Consider the following 21,098-nt stretch of genomic DNA (forward strand, 5'->3'; position numbering starts at 1 on the left):
GGCAGAATCATCTGGCAACACAGCTCTCCTTAGAGTATCGGTTGTTTACCCTGGTGATGATGTGGCTGACAAGGTGCTACAGCTCGCTGCACTGCCCAGCATCTTGAGAGTATTGTACAGTTTTCTACCACTTTCTACTGAATACCTATTGCTTTTGCACCACCAGAAGGTTGAAAAATCTTAAGTAGAATCATCATAAGTCAGGGACCATCTGTATGTTAGTTGAAATTTTTAATTGAATCTTCCATAATCTTCAGCGAGAAGCCCTTGAGAGTATTGAACGTCCTTGCCAGACAAGGAAAAGTGGAACTGGGGAAAAGGCCAGTTATGTGAATCCTCTTAAAATAGGGTCTAAAATTTTATAATAAAAATCTTTTTTAAAGTTTTGATTGAGACCTTGCTTGAAATGTGCAGCTAAAAATTACGAAATTAGGTTTATTTTATCCTGCATTTATTCAATGACACTCAAAACATTGTAATTATAATTGTCAAAGAGTCTTTAAAATAACAGTGCCCTAACTTCTGAAACAAAAGAAGGAATTGAGTGCTGGATAGGCAGCTTTTGTATGTGAATTTTCCTGCTGTTGCATAAGATAACATCCTTTGTTTCATATTTTGTCTGGTTTTCGGTACAATCACGAAAGGATCATTTTTACAATGGCCAGTTTTTCCTAAGGGCTTCTCTTGATCTTTTTAAATTAAATCTTTGTCTTCTGAAGCATCTTAAAGTCGTATCCAAGAGAATTTTGACTGTTTCAACAGTTAACTGATCTAACTCTGCCAGATCCAGATTTATCAGTGGTTTTGCAGTGGTTTTATCCATTTTTCAACATCACTTTCATTGATTTCATGAAAGTCTGCATCTTTTAGAGCAAGATTTCTGTTTCACTCTGTATTTGATTTGCATTGTATTGTAATCAGATAATGAGATGTCTACACTGGCAATCAGGGACATTAGATACACAGTTCGTTCACTGGTCCGTGTTCCCAGTCAGCCGAGCATCTCATAACCATCAGCCTTGATAAATGCTAACGTTAAGTTCTCTAAGTTAAAGCCAGTGTAGGCAGTGATTGGAACGTGGAAGCAATCAGAGCACAGGAGAAGCCTGGTCCCTGGAATCTCTCCCATATGTATCCTGGTGGATACCAAGTGCCTGGCAGAGGTCATAGGCAACCCCCAACCAGAGCGCTCTCCACTGCCATGTTGCCTAGAACTGGGGACAGCTTAGATTAGCCATATCTCCCCAAAATTTGTATTTTTAATTGAATTGGTTTTAAAAATTCAATCCATTTTAAATATGAGATTTTATTTTTATTTAAAAGAATTACATTGTGGGTATGTCTGTGATTCTTGGGTACCTGCCTGGCTACCAAGAAGACATGTGACTCCATGATGACTCTGCTTTTTAAGGTTATGCCCTGGGCATGATCCAAAACCAGGAGAACAAAGTGGGTACTGGTGTTGCCTTGAATAAAGGGCTCCCCTAATGCAGAAGCCTTACAGCCTTTATAAACTGCAGTTAGGGATGTTTTCTCTTCCTTAGGATGGATTTAAACAAGAATCATAAACATGTGAGCTTTCTCCTCATCCTCCTTTCATTGCCTCTCCCCACCTGGGAGCAAATGTCTAGTACTTTCCAGTGGCTCTCAGTGCCAGCAGCCTCATAAGGGAAGAGTATTATCTGAGGTCAGGTTCACCAGAAGCAGCACCCGAGATGGATTCTTATGAAAGGGATTTATTGGGGCAAGAGGAGCGAATGGAGCAGAATGAAGGGAAGGAGCCAAACAGGCATGTGGGCTCAGCTGGAGTCTGCTTCACCCAGTCCCATGGGAGCTCTGGAACATTAATTGTACAACAGAGTTGGTCCTGTCTTGAGGCAAAGGGAACATCCTTGGGTATCCACGTCAATCAGAGGCTATGGAATGCTTTTGGGGAAGGTGTCATAACCTCCCAGGCAAAGCAATTCCTTTCAAGCTGTTGTACCTATCTAGTAAGGGGGTTCTGAGTGGAGCACTGCCAGCATCCACACAAGGAGTGGTAGTGTTTGCCAAAACACATGCTCTGATACACCTCTGGGCCTCCTTGGAAATCACAGTAGTAGAAGAGAGGGGTGTAGAATTAAAAACATTTGGTCAGGGCAGTTTACATGGCCAGTATAAACAGCTATGTTGGTGCTGACAGGCGGCAGAAGGGTAATCCATGACATTCCTTCCTGTAACACCATCCCGGAGCACATGAGTCATGAACCATAGGCTCAGCTCTCTTGTTCCTAGAGATGATGTCTTTGGTTTACTCTTTTGGCCTGTCCTCACCAAGATCCAAGCAGAATTTTGAAATTTTTATTCGACTGAGTAAAGTGGAAGAGAGACCAGGAATAGTTAAATAAATGCTGATATAAATGTTATTTTCTAGCATTTGGGAATTAACAAAAATAAGGTAGCTGAGCAGCTTTTGAATGATCAGAAGTACTGTTGTCTTAGGTCAAAGCTAATTAAACTGAGGTTTTCTTGAGTCCCAGAGTAAATTTTTGAAGACATTTATTTCACACATGTGAAAACTGAAGAAGTCTTTGGGGCAATAAATCTTTTTGTTTTATTTTTATTTTTATTTTTGAGACAGAGTCTTACTCTGTCGCCAGGCTGGAGTACAGTGATGTGATCTCGGCTCACTGCAACCTCCACCTCCCTGGTTCAAGCAATTCTCCTGCCTCAGCCTCCTGAGGACTACTGGTACTACAGGTACTGTAGCTGGGACTACAGGTATGCGCCACCACGCCCAACTAATTTTTGTATTTGTAGTAGAGACAGGATTTCACCATGTTGGCCAGGCTGGTCTCAGTCTCTTGACCTCGTGATCTGCCTGCCTTGGCCTCCCAAAGTGCTGGGATTACAGGCGTGAGCCACAGCGCCCGACCAATAAATGTTTACTTCAAGAACAGATAGGCCTTTGACTTAAAACTAAAGCTTCTCTCCTGGTTTGAAAGGAATTCCCAGTGAGGTATTGGGCATTACAAGAGAAATTGGTAACAGAGTTAGGTAAGCATGTAATATATATGTACATATAAAATAAATATATATTATATATTATACATATATATTTTATATATTATACATACATATTACATATATATTTGTTTATCCTGGGACACTCTTTAGAGTAATAATACCAGAATGACAAACATGAACCAGGACCGTCCCCAGGAAACCAAGAGAACTAAGGTCGTATAAGACTTTGGCTTGCTGCCTCTGATGTCAACAGGCCGATTAGCCAGGATTTAGGGTAGTGTCTACTTGGGACAATTGTGGGTGTTGCTTCTGGCAGGAGGAATATGGGGAAGAAGATGGTAGTGAAAGGCCACCTATGGTGAATCATTAATGCCATGCAGTTCTTGAAACAGCATTTGAGAAATTACTCTTTGGTTTTCCTTATTGAAATTGCCAATGCCTGTTCTCTAGGTTCTAAGAGCAGCCCTCACACTTGCCATCACACAGCCATGTAAATATCTGTGTCTCTGCTGGGAGCTCCCCATCCCTTCTGAACTCTGAGCTCTACAAGGACAGTGACTAACATCTCTCAGACCAGTTCCCTCAGTGCTGAAATGTGTGTGATACGACAGCTCAGCTACTCAGTGCATGCTCAGTGCGTGTTCTGAATCCTGTGCCATTCGCATATTACATACATGAGCTTCCATCCCTGAGTGTTGGGGACAAGACGGAGGAAGAAAACCTCAGAGGAAGGGCTGAGGAAAGGTGCTCCTTGACGGTGAGGACAACTTAAACGGAGGTGTGGACATAAGAGCAGGCAGGGTGTGTATAGAATAGTAGCGTATATGTGCCATGGGGCAGGAGTGGAAGAACAACAACAGAAAAGGAAGGGCCAAAATGGAAGCTGGGATTAAGATTTCAGACTTTATTCTGTTTGCACTGGGGAGAGACGTATTTTAAGAAGCTTCCTCTGGCAGCCAGCCGAATGGACTGAAGGGGGAGGAAAGCTCATAGCAGCAGCTACCAAACATCATTACCCGGCAAAATCACTAACTTTATCGCTCACTATGTACTGAAAATGCTCATCCCAGACCCTGCAGTCTCTGTGTCTACTCAGAAAAGACTCATGCAATGCAAATAGAGTGTTGCCCAGGAATCTGCATTTTTTTAATTTTATTTTTTATTTTTTATTTTTTTTTTATTATTATACTTTAAGTTCTAGGGTACATGTGCATAACGTGCAGGTTTGTTACATATGTATACTTGTGCCATGTTGGCGTGCTGCACCCATCAACTCGTCAGCACCCATCAACTCGTCATTTACATCAGGTATAACTCCCAATGCAATCCCTCCCCCGCCCCCCCAAGAGGCTCCCAAGGTGATACTAATGCAGGTGATCCCGGATCTCTGTGCAAATAACACTTGCTAAAAGCACAGAGAGCTATTAGAAAACTAATCATCATTGAGATCAGTTATATCCGAGACTGGATGCTAAAAAGATATATTAGAGTTTAGTTTTATATTTGTATATCTCTTATCTTTTGTTTAATTGTATTTGGGCTTTTGGGGGTTTTGTTTCATTGCTATTTTCTAAGTAAGGGTGTACTGATGTTTAACAAACAAACAAAAGTATACAAGTTATTAAGTTCCCAGCTCAATGAACTTTCACAAAAGGATCAAACCTGTGTAACCTGCACTCAGAACTTCCTTCCTTCCACTTATTCCACAATTACTGTCTTGATTTCTAGCCCCATAGATTATTTACCTTTTATCACCTTTATTTGTGGTGCTTTTGATAATGTTCATAATGTATTAGAATAAAAGATACATATAATTGGATAGTTTAAGTAGATATATTATGGTAAATGCTCATATGTTTTTACCAGTTGGACACACAATAAAAATATTTTTCATCCACCTGTCCAAATGCCTTGAAATGTTAGTCTGAGCTGAGATGGGAGTCTTGGAAATTGGAGGACCTCTGTACCTTCTTCTCCAAAATCTGTAAACATGCTGTTTCCGCTTGGAAGTCTTGATTTGCTTTCAGTGACTCTGAGAAGTCCTGTGGCTTGTGAAGAGCCTCTTGGCTTTCCTTTCACCTTGGTTGGAAGCCATGTGCCCAGGTGGAGAGACAGCAGTTCCCTACAGCCTTTCTCTTCTGGTTCTCTCAAGCCACTGTGTGCAGAGTCCGGCCTAAGCTGGCTATGCTTGGAAACCTCTCCTCACCCTTGTACCCTCCCCACACCCTGGGAAGACTTGCTTGTGGACAGCCCAGCCCTCACTGCTTCAGGTTGTAGGAAGAAACCCTCTCTTTTCTAGGTGCGATTTTCTTAGAGTTTGTCTTTCCTAAACCACCAAGATCTGAAAAGGCAGGATTAGGGTGTGGGATTAGGAGAGAGGGGCCCGGAAGATGACAGGGTTGTGTTTTCATCCAAACTTTAGGAGGTCTCCAGCTCACCCATGGTCCAGCCCCCCTCACCAGGACCACCCTAGGGTTTGAACCCAAAGCATTAGTTGGGAGTAAAGAGTGGTTTTGTCCTTTTTTTTTTTTTTTTTTTTTTTTTTTGAGATGGAGTCTCGCTCTGTCGCCCAGGCTGGAGTGCAGTGGCGCAATCTCCACTCACTGCAAGCTCTGCCCCACCGGGTTCACGCCATTCTCCTGCTTCAGCCTCCCGTGTTGCTGGGACTACAGGCGCCCGCCACCACGCCAGGCTAATTTTTTGTATTTTTAGTAGAGGCAGGGTTTCTACTGACCTCGTGATCCACCCGTCTCGGCCTGCCAAAGTGCTGGAATTACAGGCGTGAGCCACCGTGCCCGGCCGGTCTTCCCAGGGAACCCGTGGGAAAGGTGGGCAGCTAGAAGGGGCCTGGAGACGGCCTGGTCAGGGCACCTTGTCCTACCAGTGCCTACCGTCTGAGCACTGCTCCGAAGGACTCGATTGCCCCATGGAGCCTGCTCCTGCACACCTGCCTTTCATGCAGCTGACCCATCTGTTGGTACTTTTTCTTTCAGGAGGAGATGGGCATCTCCTGTGAGCTGCTGGAATCGGACTTCCTCAAATGCAGCGTGGGATTTCCTTTCATGAGGTCGAAGTCAAAGGTAAGGGACACAGATGGGACCGTTCCTCGGCAGCAGGCCCCAGCCCTTCCCACCAGCCACTGATTCCGCCACTGCCTCCCTGAGGTGAGGAGTTCTCCTACCCCCCTGCCTCCCATAGCAGCTGGGGCGGCCACTGAAGCCCTGCCACACTCCTGTCGCTGGCAGTGTACACCGGGGTATACTCCAGAGGGGCTGCGCCTCGTGGTCTTTCTCTTTGATGCACATGATGTGCCCCAAATGTGAAAGTGAAGGACACACCACGGCCTCTGCACTGTGGCAAGTGCCATTTAGTTGGGCTTCCGAAAATAATTTTTTCTGTGGGACTTTCTGTGCCTCTTTGAGTCCCCTAGGCAACACAGGAGAAGATGTGGTCTGTCACATCTAGTCCTGACTCTGTCACTCCCTTGGGTGCTCACAGTTTTCTGAAGAGACCTCTCAAAATTCTCAAAACACAAATACCTGTATCCCACTTCATTTTAAAAAAGGGTAAAGAAATTAAGTCACTTTGGTATTGGTGTGGAGACAGATTTTCTAAGTTCAAATGGTATACTACCGAATCTTCAGACATTGTTGGGACATTCTAGTATGTGCCATCATTGTAAGGAGATACAAACATAGGTAAAAAGATTTGGTGGTTGGAGGCAAAACTAGAATCTAAAAGACCAAGTCTGCCTTTGGAAATGGAAGCTGTTTTCCCTGCCATGATTTGAAGGAAATCTCATATTCCTTTGTCTACCTTTTTTCCCTTAAAAACATGAAAGCTGGCCGGGCGTGGTGGCTCATGTCTGTAATCCCAGCACTTTTGGGAGGCTAAGGCAAGTGGATCACGAGGTCAGGAGATCAAGACCATCCTGGCTAACATAGTGAAACTCTATCTCTACTAAAAATACAAAAAATTTGCCGGGCATGGTGGCACATGCCTGTAGTCCTAGCTACTCAGGAGGCTGAGGCAGGAGAATCACTTGAACCTGGGAGGCAGAGGTTGCAGTGAGCCAAGATCGTGCCACTGCACTCCAGCCTGGGCGACAGAGCGAGACTCTGTTGTCTCCAAAAAAAAAAGCGAAAGCTTCATCCTTTTGTCCTGCCTGGGTCATACAATCAGATCATTTTAATCTCTAAGACTCTTTGGTCCCAGTATCTAGTAGCTGTTTTGTAAACCAATGGTGAGAATGTTATGGTGAGGGAGAAGACTTGGTCATTTCTTAGCAAATCACTTGAACCCATAAAAGCCTCATTGATTGCACCTCGATTTTGGACTTTGCAGCCTTCAGAACTGTGAGAAATTAATGTTTAAACCACCCAGACTAGGGTAATTTGTGATGGAATCCCAAACTGACTAGGGCAAAAAGGTAATAACTCTCTCACTGTTAGGGTCAATGTTGTTCAGTGCTGTGTTCATGTATCCCCCAAGATAATCTCATGAACCACCTAAAATAATCTTAGTGTACCACTCCCAGTGTGAACATCCTGTGATTTGGGAAACAGTGGCCCAAACAAATGGTGTTCACCATATACATGTCAGGCACCTGTGGGAATGTGGGAGGAACCCCTGGGTAGGAGTTATACCAGGTTCTACCACAAACTGTGTGATCTTGGCAAAACCACAGTGACTCTTACGCCCATGACTCCTCGGATTTTTTTCTGCCTCTCTTCCTCATTCTGTCCACATTCACCCCAGGAGGAGGGAAGCCTCAATAAGTGGGTGCCCTTGGAAAATGGATTACATGTAGCTGGCAGAGTACAGACCAAGTCCCATTAGACTCCAGGTAGGGTGAGGGTGGAGATAAAGAAGGACGACCCCAATCCATGGACACTATTGCCTCTAGTAATGTATGTGGCACCTCCGCACACAAATTTAAATAAAATCTTTTGAGTAACAGATAATAGGCTTAATTGAAAAACTTGTAACAGTTTCCATTTCATTTTAAACTCCAGCCTGTATCACATATCAGACCTAAGATGTGTGTTTCTCTCTCTAGTGGAGAGTTAAATTTTGTCAAATTTTTGTTTGCTTGTTTGTTTTTGAAAGGGAGTCTCTCTCTGTTGCCCAGGCTGGAGTGCAGTGGTGCAATCTTGGCTCACTGCAGCCTCGGCCTCCCGGGTTCAAGTGATTCTCCTGCCTCAGCTTCCCTAGTAGCTGAGATTACAGGTGCCCACCACCATGCCCAGCTATTTTTTTGTTGTTGTTGTATTTTTAGTAGAGACCAAGTTTCACCATGTTGGCCAGGCTGGTCTTGAACTCCTTACCTTAAGTGATCCACCTGCCTCGGCCTCCCAAAGTGCTGGGATTACAGGCATGAGCCACCGCGCCCAGCCAACATTTGTTAAAACCCTCAAAATCGTGATAGAGCCCACAGAAGTGTGAACATTGGAATGTTGGTTGTTTTCCCAGCTGGTAATGCCACCACTTTCCTCCCACATACAGATGCTGGGACCTGTATCAAGACTGACTAAACCTGGGTATTGGGGGCATGGGAGCAGAGGGTGATTCCCTGGAGAAAGCGCAACAAGTCACCCAGCAGAGATGGGGCTCCCCGTGTCCGCAGCCCAGCGTGCATTCCCATGTCCTTCCAACCCTGAGGGTCCTCAGGCTCCAGGCCACCTGCTAAGCCTCATGACTATACTTGGCTTACCTTGGATGGCCATATGTTTCTATCTCTCATAGCCTGCCCAGTTTCTGACGTTCTGTTCTTCCAGGCCTCCATCCCTGATTTTAGCTTCTCACCCAATTCTTTTGCCTCTCATCTCACTTTGCTCTTTAGTGTGTTTAACTGAATTCAGGTCTCCTCCCGGTGCTAACTCAACATCAGGCAAGACCTTGCCTCCCCCTTCCTTCTTGTCCTCTTCCTGCCCTGTCTCTGTGCCTGCCCCCCACCCCACTGTAAGCTGACAAGTCCCACAGTAACAGAAAGTTCCGTCTAGAAAGAGATGTCCATGTTCACTGTAGATGATGGTCCATTGTAATGGACCAATGTCCGTTGCTTTCAGGAAGCATTCAGTAGAATCCAGTGTTGCAAATATTAGACCACTGCCTAGAATTCACCATAATGTAACCCAAAGGTTTAGACATTATATAAGTTATAGCCTGTTAGAGTTTAATGAAATTTAAGAACCATTTTGTCCAACCTCCTCTTTTTATTGAAATGCAAAGACAGTATTTTAGCCAAGATCACACAGTTTGTGGTAGAACCTGGTCTTATAACCCCTACCCAAGGGTTCCTCCCACATTCTCACACATGCCTGACATGTATATGATGAACACCATTTACTTAGGGCAGTGCCCCCCAAATCATAGGATGTTCACCACTAAGTGTTACACTCGATAATTTTAGATGGTTCATGAGGTTATTGTGGGCGATACGTGGACACAGCACTGAACAACATTGACCCTAACAGTGACCCTTTCTGCCTTAGTCAGTTTAGTCATCTATAACAAATTACCCTGGGCTGGGTGGTTTAAACAACAGACATGTATTTCTCATAGTTCTTAAGGTTGAGAAGTTCAAGGTCAAGGTCCCAGCAGATTCAGTTCCTGGCCAGAGCTCTCTTCCTGATTTATAAATAACGCCTTCTCTATGTGTGCCCATCTGGCTTTTCCTTGGTGTATGTGCATGGACAGAGAGAGAGAGATCTTTGTGTTCTCTTCTGAGTGCACTAATTCCATCATGAAGGCCTCACCCTCATGACCTCATCTAAACCTGATTACCTTCCAACGACCCCACCTCCACATACCATCACATAGAGGGTTAGGCCTTCCACATATTAATTTGAGGAGTGGCAGGTGGGGGAGACACAAACATTCAGCTCATAAAACTTTTCAACAGTCTTCTAATCCTAGCCACACGGATCAGGAGAACATTTCCAATCCTGCTAACATATCTTTAACACTTCTCTATCACCAGCGAATCTCCCTTTTCAGCAAAGATGGGGTAGACCTTAGGCTCAAAGGCTTCCACAGGCAACAGAATTCAACATTGCTCTGTTTTCATTGTATTCATTTTTACAACTACCTTCTCTTTTTGGCAAGTGATCCTGGATTCCCATCTATGATAGTGATATAAATTGTTCTTTTAAAATAATCTTTAAACTAAAAGAGTAAGACAATAATAATATGAAGCGAATATCCCAGGTGATGTAATTTGCAGATGTGGCAGAAACTGAAAAGATGGGATGTGAGTGAAACTTAGTAAGTCCCGGTTTAAGAGTGTAAACGCATCACTTCCTAAAGAGAGCCTCAGTGGCTGAACAGGAGCAGCAGGTCTCTGGCCAGAGTATGTATCAGGCTTGGTTTTACTGTTAAGACTGTGCCTTTGGCCTGATAGTCAGAAAGCTATGCATAAAACATAAAGCTTATCATGCAAATGAGCTTCCAGAGGTCATAAACTGCAGAAAATGGAAGAGAACAGTTTAAGTTTGGAATGCCTGCTGATGCCAGATACCACTTCCTTTTTCCCTAGTATGAATTCAGCGTGATCTTTGATACAAGCCACCTGTCTGGGGAAGAGGAAGTTCTCAGCTTCATTGTTACTGCTCAGAGGTAAGGGGGGTTTAAACACTTTTTTCAAAGATAAGAGATTTATGGGACCAGGAAAGGACGTGTCCTGGTTATGCTTTGATGAATCCCAGGATGCTGAGGAGGAAGAAATGGTTAGTCGGTGATAAAGCCTCGAGCCACTAAGTGGAATTGGATCTCTTGGGGATGGTGGTTGCCTAGTGCTGCTCGCATAGCCACCACCGCAGACTGAGCTGAGAGGAACTGGGCATCAGCCACTCCGAGGTGATGATTCTACAGCTGAGGAGAGACAGGCCCAGGGGGGTGAGGCTTTAGTCCAAGGTCAGTTCCCACTCAGCTGTATACACCGCAGACTGAGCTGAGAGGAACTGGGCATCAGCCACTCCGAGGTGATGATTCTACAGCTGAGGAGAGACAGGCCCAGGGGGGTGAGGCTTTAGTCCAAGGTCAGTTCCCACTCAGCTGTATATTTCCCAGATCAGACAGATGTCCTCTGCAAATTGTCAGACTGGGCCCGCTGCTGCTTTTGGACATGGCGCTGTATCCCTTGATGGAGTGGGCAGGGCACCTGCAGCCTGAGGGCCTGGCCAGGCCTGTTGACAGAGGTCCCAAGAGATGCTACTCAAGAGCGGGCTTAACCTGGAAGCCAAGTGGACGGATAGGAAAGGGGATCGTGGGGTGGCAGCTTCTCCCCTCAGGAGCATGTGCCTGCCCCTCTCCAGGATAGCCACAGGTGCCTGTGAGGGCCTCTGGGGAGTTACCAGATGCCTTCTCCAGGGCAGATCCACCATGCCTTGAAGCAGCATCTAGGTAGCACTTGGCTGGCGGCTCCGGTGGAGGGAGGGGCGTTCAGGTGGGCGAACAGAGAGACACAAGCTTTGATTGGGGTGATGATTGGACACCCAAGGCAACCTTTTCATTTTCACTTGGAAATGATCTTAAACTTAACAGAAGTGTTACAAGAATAGTGCAAGGAATTCCTATATACCCTTTACTGAGATTCACCCAGTGTTAACATTTTGCCTCATCTGTTTTATCATCCTCTTTCTATATAATTTTTTTTCTTAGCCATGTGAAAGTTGCAGAAATCATGCCTCTTGATTCATAAATACTTCAGTGTGCATTCCCAAGAATGAGGCTATTCTCTTAAGAAACTAATATAGTTATCACATTCAGGAAATTGAATACTGACACTATGCTATTAGCTAATCTGCAGTTTATGTTCTGATTATGCCAATTATCCCAATAATGTCTTTTTAGCCCCTTCTTTTTACTGGTCCACAAGACTTAGTTATTTTCTATTCACACTATTTTCAAGATCACATAATTTACATTCACGTAAAACATGACTATGAGCTAATAGAAACTTATGCAAAGCATAGAGAGGGTAGATTTCATTCCCATTGCATAAAATCCAGAAGAGCTTCAGTCAGGAGGTAGCATTTAAACAGAGGAGTCTGTTTTCAGGCTGAAGCAACATGAACACGGCAGTGAGGCTGTCCATGGGGCAAGAAGCCCTGTTACACCTATGTAGGTGGTGGGCACGGGGTGTACTGGGGGTTTGTGCACCTTTCTCAGAAGGATGGGGAACACACAAGCACAGTGGGAGGCAGGGCTGAAAGAGGAACCTGGGCTAGACCATGGGGGACAAAGGTCACCTAGAAAATCTGAACTATATCCTGATGGCACTGAGGAGCCACTGAAAGTTTTTGAAAAGGGGAGTGGCACAGTGCAACACCTTGACCCCAGAGCATGAGGCTGATGAATTTGATGAGGGGCAGCAGATGCCCATTCAAACCTGAAAATTCTCATTCTCTTGCCATTTCTTGGATCCACAGAACACTCGCCTTTGCTGGGCAGACCCATCAGCGTACTCTCTTGGTCCTTCCACACCTGAGGCAGCCCGTGTGCCTGGAAAGGAATGTGACATGGAAGAGATTTCCCTTGTCTTAAAAGAAGACACTTCCTGCCTCCACCTCATTCAGGGCTAATCATAACAGTCAGAGAGGGCAGGGAGCCAGTATTGCAATCGTGAAAGGTTCATTTGTTAGAATAACATGTCCACACAGCAGCAGTGCTTCGTTTTTGGATGCATATTAGAATCGCCTGGGGAGCTTTCAAAAATATCGATGCCTGATCTACCCCCAGAGACCCTGACCCTTCCTCTGCCTGGGGTGAGACCTGGGCAATGGAGTATTCAAAAGAGCTCACCAAATGATTCTAATGAGCAGCCAAGGCTAAGAACCACTGTTTATAATCCCTTACTCTGTGCCGGGCACATTTTCACTCAGCAAATATTTATTGTGTACCTTCTATTTACCAGGTTCAGTCCTAAATGCTGGGCACAGGAGAAAATGACAGTAACCTACTCAATTCAAGAACAACCCCATGTACATTAACAGTGCTACATAGCTTCAGGAAGCCCTAGGATCTGTAGCTTCGATAATATAAAAATTTCTAATTTCTTAAATCACAAATGTTAAGATGACGATATTATCTTTTAAACACACACCAGAATATTTCAGACACTCATTTCTTTTCAGGCATTGGTGAAGATATGGTCTGACTGCCCCAGAGAGCACCCACACACAGCACTTGACTCCCTGCTATGATGGAAAGACCCTTAAAGCCCCTTATCTTGAAAACTACAGTTAAAATCTCAGTCGTTCCTTTCTTCCATCACCACCTTTGAAGGGCTCTTTGCCTGCTTGTAGATTTAGGGGGACATACCGTTGAGACTGAGCAGTTTCTCGAGACCTATCCTCTCAGCAGCCACCAGCCTGGCTTTTGCAGACCACTGGAAAGTATCCCAGCTCATGAGCTTTTGGAATGACGGGAAGCCTTTTGATGTGTGGCGTCTTTATCTCAACTTTTCAACTTAGCTCTTTCTGGAGCAGTCACACGATGACAGATGAGACGGTTGGGCCTAAGCCGGCCAAACAAAGGGCAGGGCAAGACCTGGCAGGATGCTGGGGTGGGGGCGGGAGCAGGCCAGGATGGTGTCAACCCATCCACAGGGGAGTCGCCTTTGGCCTGCCCACAGCAGTGATCCCAAGGCTTTTGTCACCCCTTGGGAAAGGAAGGACAAGGAAGTCAGGCTGTGAGGGCACCTGATCCTGCTGCTTTTGCAAACTATGACTGCCCATGAGGGACTGATGTCACCCCATGTAGGAAGACAGATGAGGAGCCAGGGCAGAGACTGGCCCTGTGGGGTCAGCGTCACACAGCACCATTGTTTCAGAACAATAGGAGGGAGAAGGAGAGGGGATGTGAGAGCTATTTAAGTGCTGTTGCCATTCAGCACTTGCTGGGTGAGAGAGGAAGGCAGTGGGGCAGGGCTGGGAGGGGACAGAGAGAGGGCACAGAGCAGACAGGAACTCAGCAGATGTTCAGGGAACGGCATGGTGGGGAACAGTCAGGATGAGCTGAGCCCAGCCTCAGCAGGTCTGGGGGACTCTTTTGTTCTGCCCATACAGGGTAAACTTGGGAACCAACTGTGAATGTAGGTTCAAGAGCATGTACCCAAGAGCCACGCATTTTCCCAAGGAATAATGATCACAATTCCTATTAGAAATTTAGTGAAGTAATAAAGGGAAACTAGATCTTCTCTCTCCTCCTCCTGTTCCTTCTCATCCCTTCTTCTTTTGCTCCTCCTCCTTCTTGCCCCCAAATCTGGCATCAGGCGTGGGAGTCACAGCTGAGAGAGCCCGGGTTTCAAGTCTGACTGGGCTGATTAGAATCTCAGCTCTGATTTGCAGGGGGCCTTGGGCAGTTACCCAACCTATCTGAGCTGCTCCTCACCCGTCAAAGGTGGGTGCTCCATCTCCCTCTGGGGTTGCTCTGAGGTCTCAGTGGGGCCATACTGAGAAATGCCTGGCATAGTGCCTGGCACATAGTAGCCACTTAACAGCATCAGTTCCCTCATGTTCACCTTTCCAGAATGATCTCACAAGAATCCCCCTTCTGTGCTTTCTCACCCAGAGTGGGAGGCCTTATGTGGATGCATATTAGAATCACCTGGGGAGCTTTAAAAACTATCAATGCCTGATCTACCCCCATAGACCTGCTATAGCCAAGGTCTATGGCGAGAGCTTCCGTGATGTTTACAGTGGTCGGTTTGGTCAGGGCCTCTTTCCTGGGCTTGGCTGTTCATGGATGATGGGTGGTCCCTTCAGGTGAGACATAGCTGCTGAAGTCTAGCAACCCCTTCCTGGCTGCAGTGGACCAACTTCATTGGTCCATTGTTCATGGAACAGGTACTTATAGAAGTAGCACACACAGTGGGTGCCATGCCTATAACCCCTCAACCCTCACCCTTTCCAAACTATCCGCAAACCGGGCAGATTCCGGCTCCCAGCACCAGCTACCCTTGCTGAGGCTTTCTCTGGCCAGAGCCCACTCACTTGCCTGACAGGCAGGTGCCAGGGGGTTCATTCCATCCCACCCCCACCCCCAGCACAGCAGCAGCTCCTCTCAGGAGTCAGTGGATAAAGGCCTGGCTCCCATGCCCTCAGCTAGGAAGACTGACTCTGCCTCACAGAGTCCCCAGGAGACTGGGCCCTGGCTCTGACAGCACGACCCTCCTGCATGGCTTGCCTTTATTGTCTTCTTTCCTTCGCTGTCGCCCTTCTCCACTCTCCACTCCTACTGGCGTTTCCTGGGGCCACCTCCCGAATAAACTACTTACAATCACGTCTTTGTGTGGAACGCAGCCAAGACAATAGAATGCCCTTGATAGATATGTACAGGGACGAGAAACAGACTGAGGACAATGAGGTGCCACCTGCCCCTGGCGAATGTAGAGATTCAGCTGTAAAGTAGAACAGAGAAAGCCCACTGCCAGATAGTTAGTGTTGGCCAGCGTTCATTCATTCTCCTCTCCCTGCACAGTGGCAACATGGAGCGCTCTGAATCCCTGCATGACAACACCCTCGTGCTGATGGTGCCGCTGATGCACGAGGTGGACACATCCATCACCGGGTGAGTAGCCTGGTCCTGGGTTGCCACAACACAGGGGTGCCCTCCAGTGGAACACTGTGCTTCTCATATTTGCATGTGTAGACAGCCAGGAGCCAGGGGCTGTGCCACCTCCCCTTCCTCCCAGCCTTGAAAAGCAGGATGAAGCTTTAACTGCAGTAACTCATACCCTCCTCCCTCCTTATTTTCTCCTCTGTCCCACTTACCCACCCACCTGTTAGATAACCTGAGAAGTCTGGTGACAAGTTTAAGCCCCATAATTTCTTTGAACATTCCATATACCTTTATATGCATATATTCCCATCCACCCCTAGTCCCTCCAGAATGCCGTATGGTAACAGGCAGCATGGATCCTGGGATGAAAATCTCAGCTGGAAGCTGCTGGGCCAGAGGCTACCACCAGATGTGTCTCCAGTCCTGGCTCACAGGAGGACCGCTTTCTGATTAGCTCCACAGTCAGCGCTGGCTTTGCTTGTTTCTGTTAACTCCCTCTGCAGAGCCAGAGGTGGCTCTTCAGGATGTCTATAATGGTCTGGAATGGGCAGGGAACCATCCCAATGGCCACACCATCTGTCTGGGTGAAGTCCACAGCCATTCAGTGCCGCTGGCATTGTTGGAAAGCAGGACCCTGGGCTGCAGTCTGTGGAGACCTGAAACAACCCAGGTCAGTTTTCAGCCAAAGCCCTGGCCTGGAAAAATGAGAACTCAGTTTCTTTCCAGCTTCAGAAAACAGAACGCATACCTCTTTGATAGTGGAAAAAAGATTTACACAATTAGTTTAGATCAGATGAGGACCTACTGAACCCTTGACCCAAATGCAAACTGAACTTTCTGGAGGTTCACAGTTTCTCGTTTTTCGGTTTTCAAGTGCTTGTGGGTCGCAGTCTTGACTAGCAGTGGAAATGCTGATCCCTTGCAGGGAGAGCCATCCCTGCACTAGCCCACACTGCTGGGAGCCAGTGGAATGAGTCTCCAAGCATTCCTGCTCCTGAGCTCTTGGCATTTTTGGTCATGTTTTTTAAACATGAGGCACTGGTGGAATATATTTGCAAATTAGCATATTTTTGCCTCTGTTCACAGCTCTATTTTTAACTGTATCATTTATTTACTTGTCTCATCAAAGGCACAGCAAGAATATACCCACAACCAAGCCCTATCCTTGGGGACAAAGAGAAAACATTCTCCCCACCACCCCCAGACACTTGATCATGTAATCAGGCCTTAGAGGATCTTGCTGGGAGATGTTAACAGCTCCTGATGAAGCCATCCGTTAAACAAATGAGTCAACCTCTGATCTCTCCAGGAATCTAAAACAGTTCTTTTCATTTGGTAATGCTGGGAACTCACTACCTTACTAAAATAATGCACTAAATGTTGAAAATGGATGAGTTGTTGTCTATTTGGACTTAGTCTCAAAAATCTTCCGTTGTTGTGTTTAGGTAAGTGAGTGGCCTCCAGCATCTAGAACTCAATATTTGTCTGGGAGTGTCAGTCTGAGCTTTGTTTCTTCTCAGGGATGTGTTCATATAAGTAACATTGAAAGCATTGCTGCAAATTGAGCTTGAATTCTTCTCACCTCTTATGTAGCCTCTGAAATCCAAGGGAAAATGCTGTAAATGAATGGACTCAGCTTTCAAATGCCTAACTTCTAGTCATCTTGGCAGGCTGACAAATTTAAGTTTTTAAAGTGAATTTGTCATAGAGTGGGGTTTAGGATGCCAAATATATAATTCATTTACATTTATTTTTTAAAAGCTTATGATCATCTTCTTCAACCTATAAAACATTTTTTGAATGACAAAACAGAAAATGTATACTTTTATAATCCAGTTTTTAAAAAATCAAAGCCATGATAATCTTGTCATTTCAGAAAGGTAGTCCCAGTGCATATTTCTCCATGCAGTTTATTGACGTAACCTAGGATGAGAAGACACTACTATTCATGCCTTATCAGAAAGCATAGCCTGGCTATGTCTGTTCATGGGAGAGAGAAGTAACAGCCCCAGCAGGGAAGCACTGGGTACAAGACACTGGATTAAATGGAGACAAATGTTTGCTTCCCAGAATGGCAGTGATCACGGGTGCTTGACTGTGGGTGGGGATGACAGATTTCATGCTTTCCTCTTTCAGAATCATGTCTCCAACCTCCTTTGTGTATGGTGAGTCCGTGGATGCAGCCAACTTCATTCAGCTGGATGACCTGGAGTGTCACTTTCAGCCCATCAATATCACCCTTCAGGTACCCACTCCTGGAGACCTCCTCTGTCCCTGGGGCTAATGGAAGGGCACGTGGGATGTCTCTCCTACAGAGGGCTAGGCTCTTGTCGGGAGAAACCTTTCTGTGGTTGGCTCCTGTGGTGTATGTGTGATCTGTAACCACACACAGAATGAATCCCTTCCATGCCTGGTACTCTACTGTGCAGGCCCCTCTGCTTTTCAGGACTTGGAAGGAAAGGTCCACATTATGAACACCAGTTTTCCCCAAGAAGTCCTTTGCGTGGTGGAGGCCTCAGCCAATGTCCTAGCCCAGATGGCCCCATGAGGACCCCTTTCTGTTCTCCATCATTCCCCACCTTCTGGGCAGGGCTGCCTCAGAGGATTTGGATTTGCTTTGTCCCTTCCTCCTGAGATTTTCTTGCCAACTCATCCAGGAGTCTCCTCCTCCCACAGGGGAACAGACTTTTAGAAGGGCAGTTTTGTGAGAGCAGAGCAGTGTGAGCCCCTGTGAGCCCCCTCAGGAGGCACGCTGCTCCCTCACTGAGCCGTGGCTGGCTCACCCGGGCACACAGGCATCGTTTCCAGCAGGTCCACTTGGTGTAGACTGTGGACATCGTGAAGGACACTGTTTCTTCTTTTAGTTGGGGATCAGCAAACTTTTTCTGAAAAGAGCCATGGGGTAGTTTAGGCTTTGTGGGCCATTCGGCCTCTGCAGCATCTATTCAACCATACTTCTGTAGTGCAAAGGCAGCCATAGATACCACATAAATGAAACTTCAGTTCCTTATAGACAATGAAATTTGAATTTCATATAATGTTCACGTCATGAAATGTAGGCCCAAACAAGAGGGGATGTGCTGAAGGTCCCAGAGCTGGGAGAAGCTGGGCTGGGGCCAAGACCTGGCGGCACTGGCTGAGCCCTGTGTGGGTGAAATGAAGGAGATGGGCCCAGCTCACCCATAGGACACTGCAGTCCATATCTCCTCACTCTCTGGTTCTACCTCCCAGAACTCTTCTCTGCCTCTTGCATCCTTCCCTGCCTCTTGCATCCTTCCCCATGGAGAGATGGTTTCCCACTCTGGCATTCACTGCTGTGGCTAAATAACAATTATTTTCTTGCCTTGTGGCCTCTCCTAGGTGGACTTAGGGGATGACAAATAATGACAGGGTGAGGGTCTAGAGAATGTGGCAGTAAAACATTTGTGGGCTCTGACAAACAATGGTCTTCCTCTCTCCAGAGTATTCCAGCAACAGACCCCAAAACCATGATGCATAACACATGTCCCCAACTCACAGAGGATGTGCCTTCTGACCAGCTAAGCCTCCGCTGTCACACCCCGCTCTTGATTTACAGGGGAGAAAGGGAAGGATGGGGTTAGAGCTTGCTTTTGAGACAGTAGAGTGATTGCTGTGAACAGGACCTCTGCATTTCTGAATTGCTTCTCACTGATTTTATTTTTCTCCTTTGCTTTTCATAATTGGGTAGGAAATAGATAAAGACCAGATGGGTTTATTTCATTTTAGTTGTTTATACTCTTTCCTACTCTTATAGTTTTTGGGGTATCTTGCAATTAAAGATGTATTTAGAAGGGTTCAAGTAATACAGACCATGTAATGAAGAGGGTATGAGTGTTGAAAGAAGGAAAAGAAGAACAGGGGTTGCACAGAAGATACCAAATGTTCTTATCACCCTCTGGGAAAAAAAAGAAAGAAAGAAATCTGAGGGTATGCAGTTTATCCTTCCAGTTGTTTCTCTGAAGGTGATTTTTACAGGGAGCTTAAACTTTGGTATTCAGGCAAATAGTTTTCTTCACATCTGACCTGAAATAGGACTCAGGCTAGAGAATCCAGCCCTGGGGAATGAGTGATTGGCATGTCCCTTAGATAAACTCCTCCATGATCCATTGCCTGAGGAAGTGCACAGCATTCAATCCAGGGTTGAGAGACTTGGGTCTTGAAAGATTAATAGTGTGTGCCTTTGATTAGAAGGAGATCCTTCTGTGTTAGCAAAGCCCACATTTTCCTTGAGAATTGTCTGACTACTTATTTATTGGTATAATGGTTGTTATTGTGGTTGTCCTGCAGGAAGGTCACTAACCAGGTTGGCAGTGACCAGAAGGTGAAAATACTGTGGGAGGCAGCCAGGAATATGGAGAAAATGTTTCTATATTTCCTTATTCCAGTAATATTGTTCCTGAAGGAGAACATAAGACTTTCCATATGAACAGATTTTTCTGTGCTTTTAAAAATCGGTTATTCAACAAGGTACATAATTGTTTAAAGGCTCCACTGCCATTGCACACAGGAAAAAGGCAGAGATACTAGTCTTGGGCCTGCTTTCTACGTTTCATCACAGTTTTTAAACAGAGACATATTAATTCGTCGACAATTGAGAGGCTTTTTTTGGCATCAAAATTTAAAGCATTTCCCCAAACAATGGCCAAAAATAATGCAGATATTGCACATGAACATTTTCAGAGAATCCAATATAAAGACATTTGTTAAAAATAAAGATGGTGATACAAGCTCTCCTATCCTCCTGGCTCTGATGAGTGAAATAGTGTAAATCAGCATCTTTTTCTTCATTGCTTACCCCCATTCATGCTTGAATTGGGATTTCCCAGACATGCCAGTAGGTTTCTTTTTAATTCTGTGCACTCATGTTTCATTTCAAATTAGTTATTTCAGCTATGGTCAGATATTCCTTCCTCTTCTATGTCTTCAGGTTGTTTTGGTGAATATTGTTCATTTTTGAATCAGGAGTTGGCAACAACCACTCATCTGCTCTATCAGTTTTTATCTATTTATTCTTTGAAGCGGAACCAACTATTGCAGAAAACCAAAGACACAGTTTTCTAGGGAAGAGCTGCCTGGAGCTAGATCTTCATACATCCTGTCATGTGTGAAGACCTGGTAAGATTTCTGGCTTTTTGTTGGCTCTGCCCTTCTGACCTCAACTTCAGAGTTGCAGATTCCCTGGATTCTCTCTCTAGTCCCCAGGCCACCAAGCAGCATGTCATTCCTTCCTCTCTCCTACTCATCCTTTTTAAACATTTAGTTTTAAATTGACAAATAAAACTTATATCTTTTACTCATCTTTTTAAAAATAATATCTTTATTGAGATATGATTATATACCTTAAAGTTCACCCATTTAAAACATACAATTCAATAATTTTAATATGTTTACACAATTGTGAAGCCATCATCATCATCTAGTTGTAGAATATTTTTAAATTTTTTTCATTTTAATTTTTGTGGGTATATGGTAGGTGTATATATTTATGGGGTACATGAGATGTTTTG

At 45.4% G+C, this 21,098-nt stretch overlaps 1 protein-coding gene across 2 annotated transcripts in view; it reads left to right on the top strand.

The window, feature by feature from the left end:
- Nucleotides 1-21,098, top strand: part of ITGA9 (integrin subunit alpha 9) — a 388,944-nt gene that overhangs the window by 289,438 nt on the left and 78,408 nt on the right. For both annotated transcript variants that reach the window (XM_050780278.1, XM_050780279.1), the window contains 4 exons: nucleotides 6,000-6,086; nucleotides 10,544-10,623; nucleotides 15,490-15,579; nucleotides 17,707-17,815. In XM_050780278.1, coding sequence (XP_050636235.1) covers nucleotides 6,000-6,086; nucleotides 10,544-10,623; nucleotides 15,490-15,579; nucleotides 17,707-17,815 — 366 coding nt within the window. The remainder of the gene's footprint in view (nucleotides 1-5,999; nucleotides 6,087-10,543; nucleotides 10,624-15,489; nucleotides 15,580-17,706; nucleotides 17,816-21,098) is intronic.

This window comes from Macaca thibetana, chromosome 2 (assembly GCF_024542745.1).
Source record: "Macaca thibetana thibetana isolate TM-01 chromosome 2, ASM2454274v1, whole genome shotgun sequence".
Lineage (NCBI taxonomy): Eukaryota > Metazoa > Chordata > Mammalia > Primates > Cercopithecidae > Macaca > Macaca thibetana.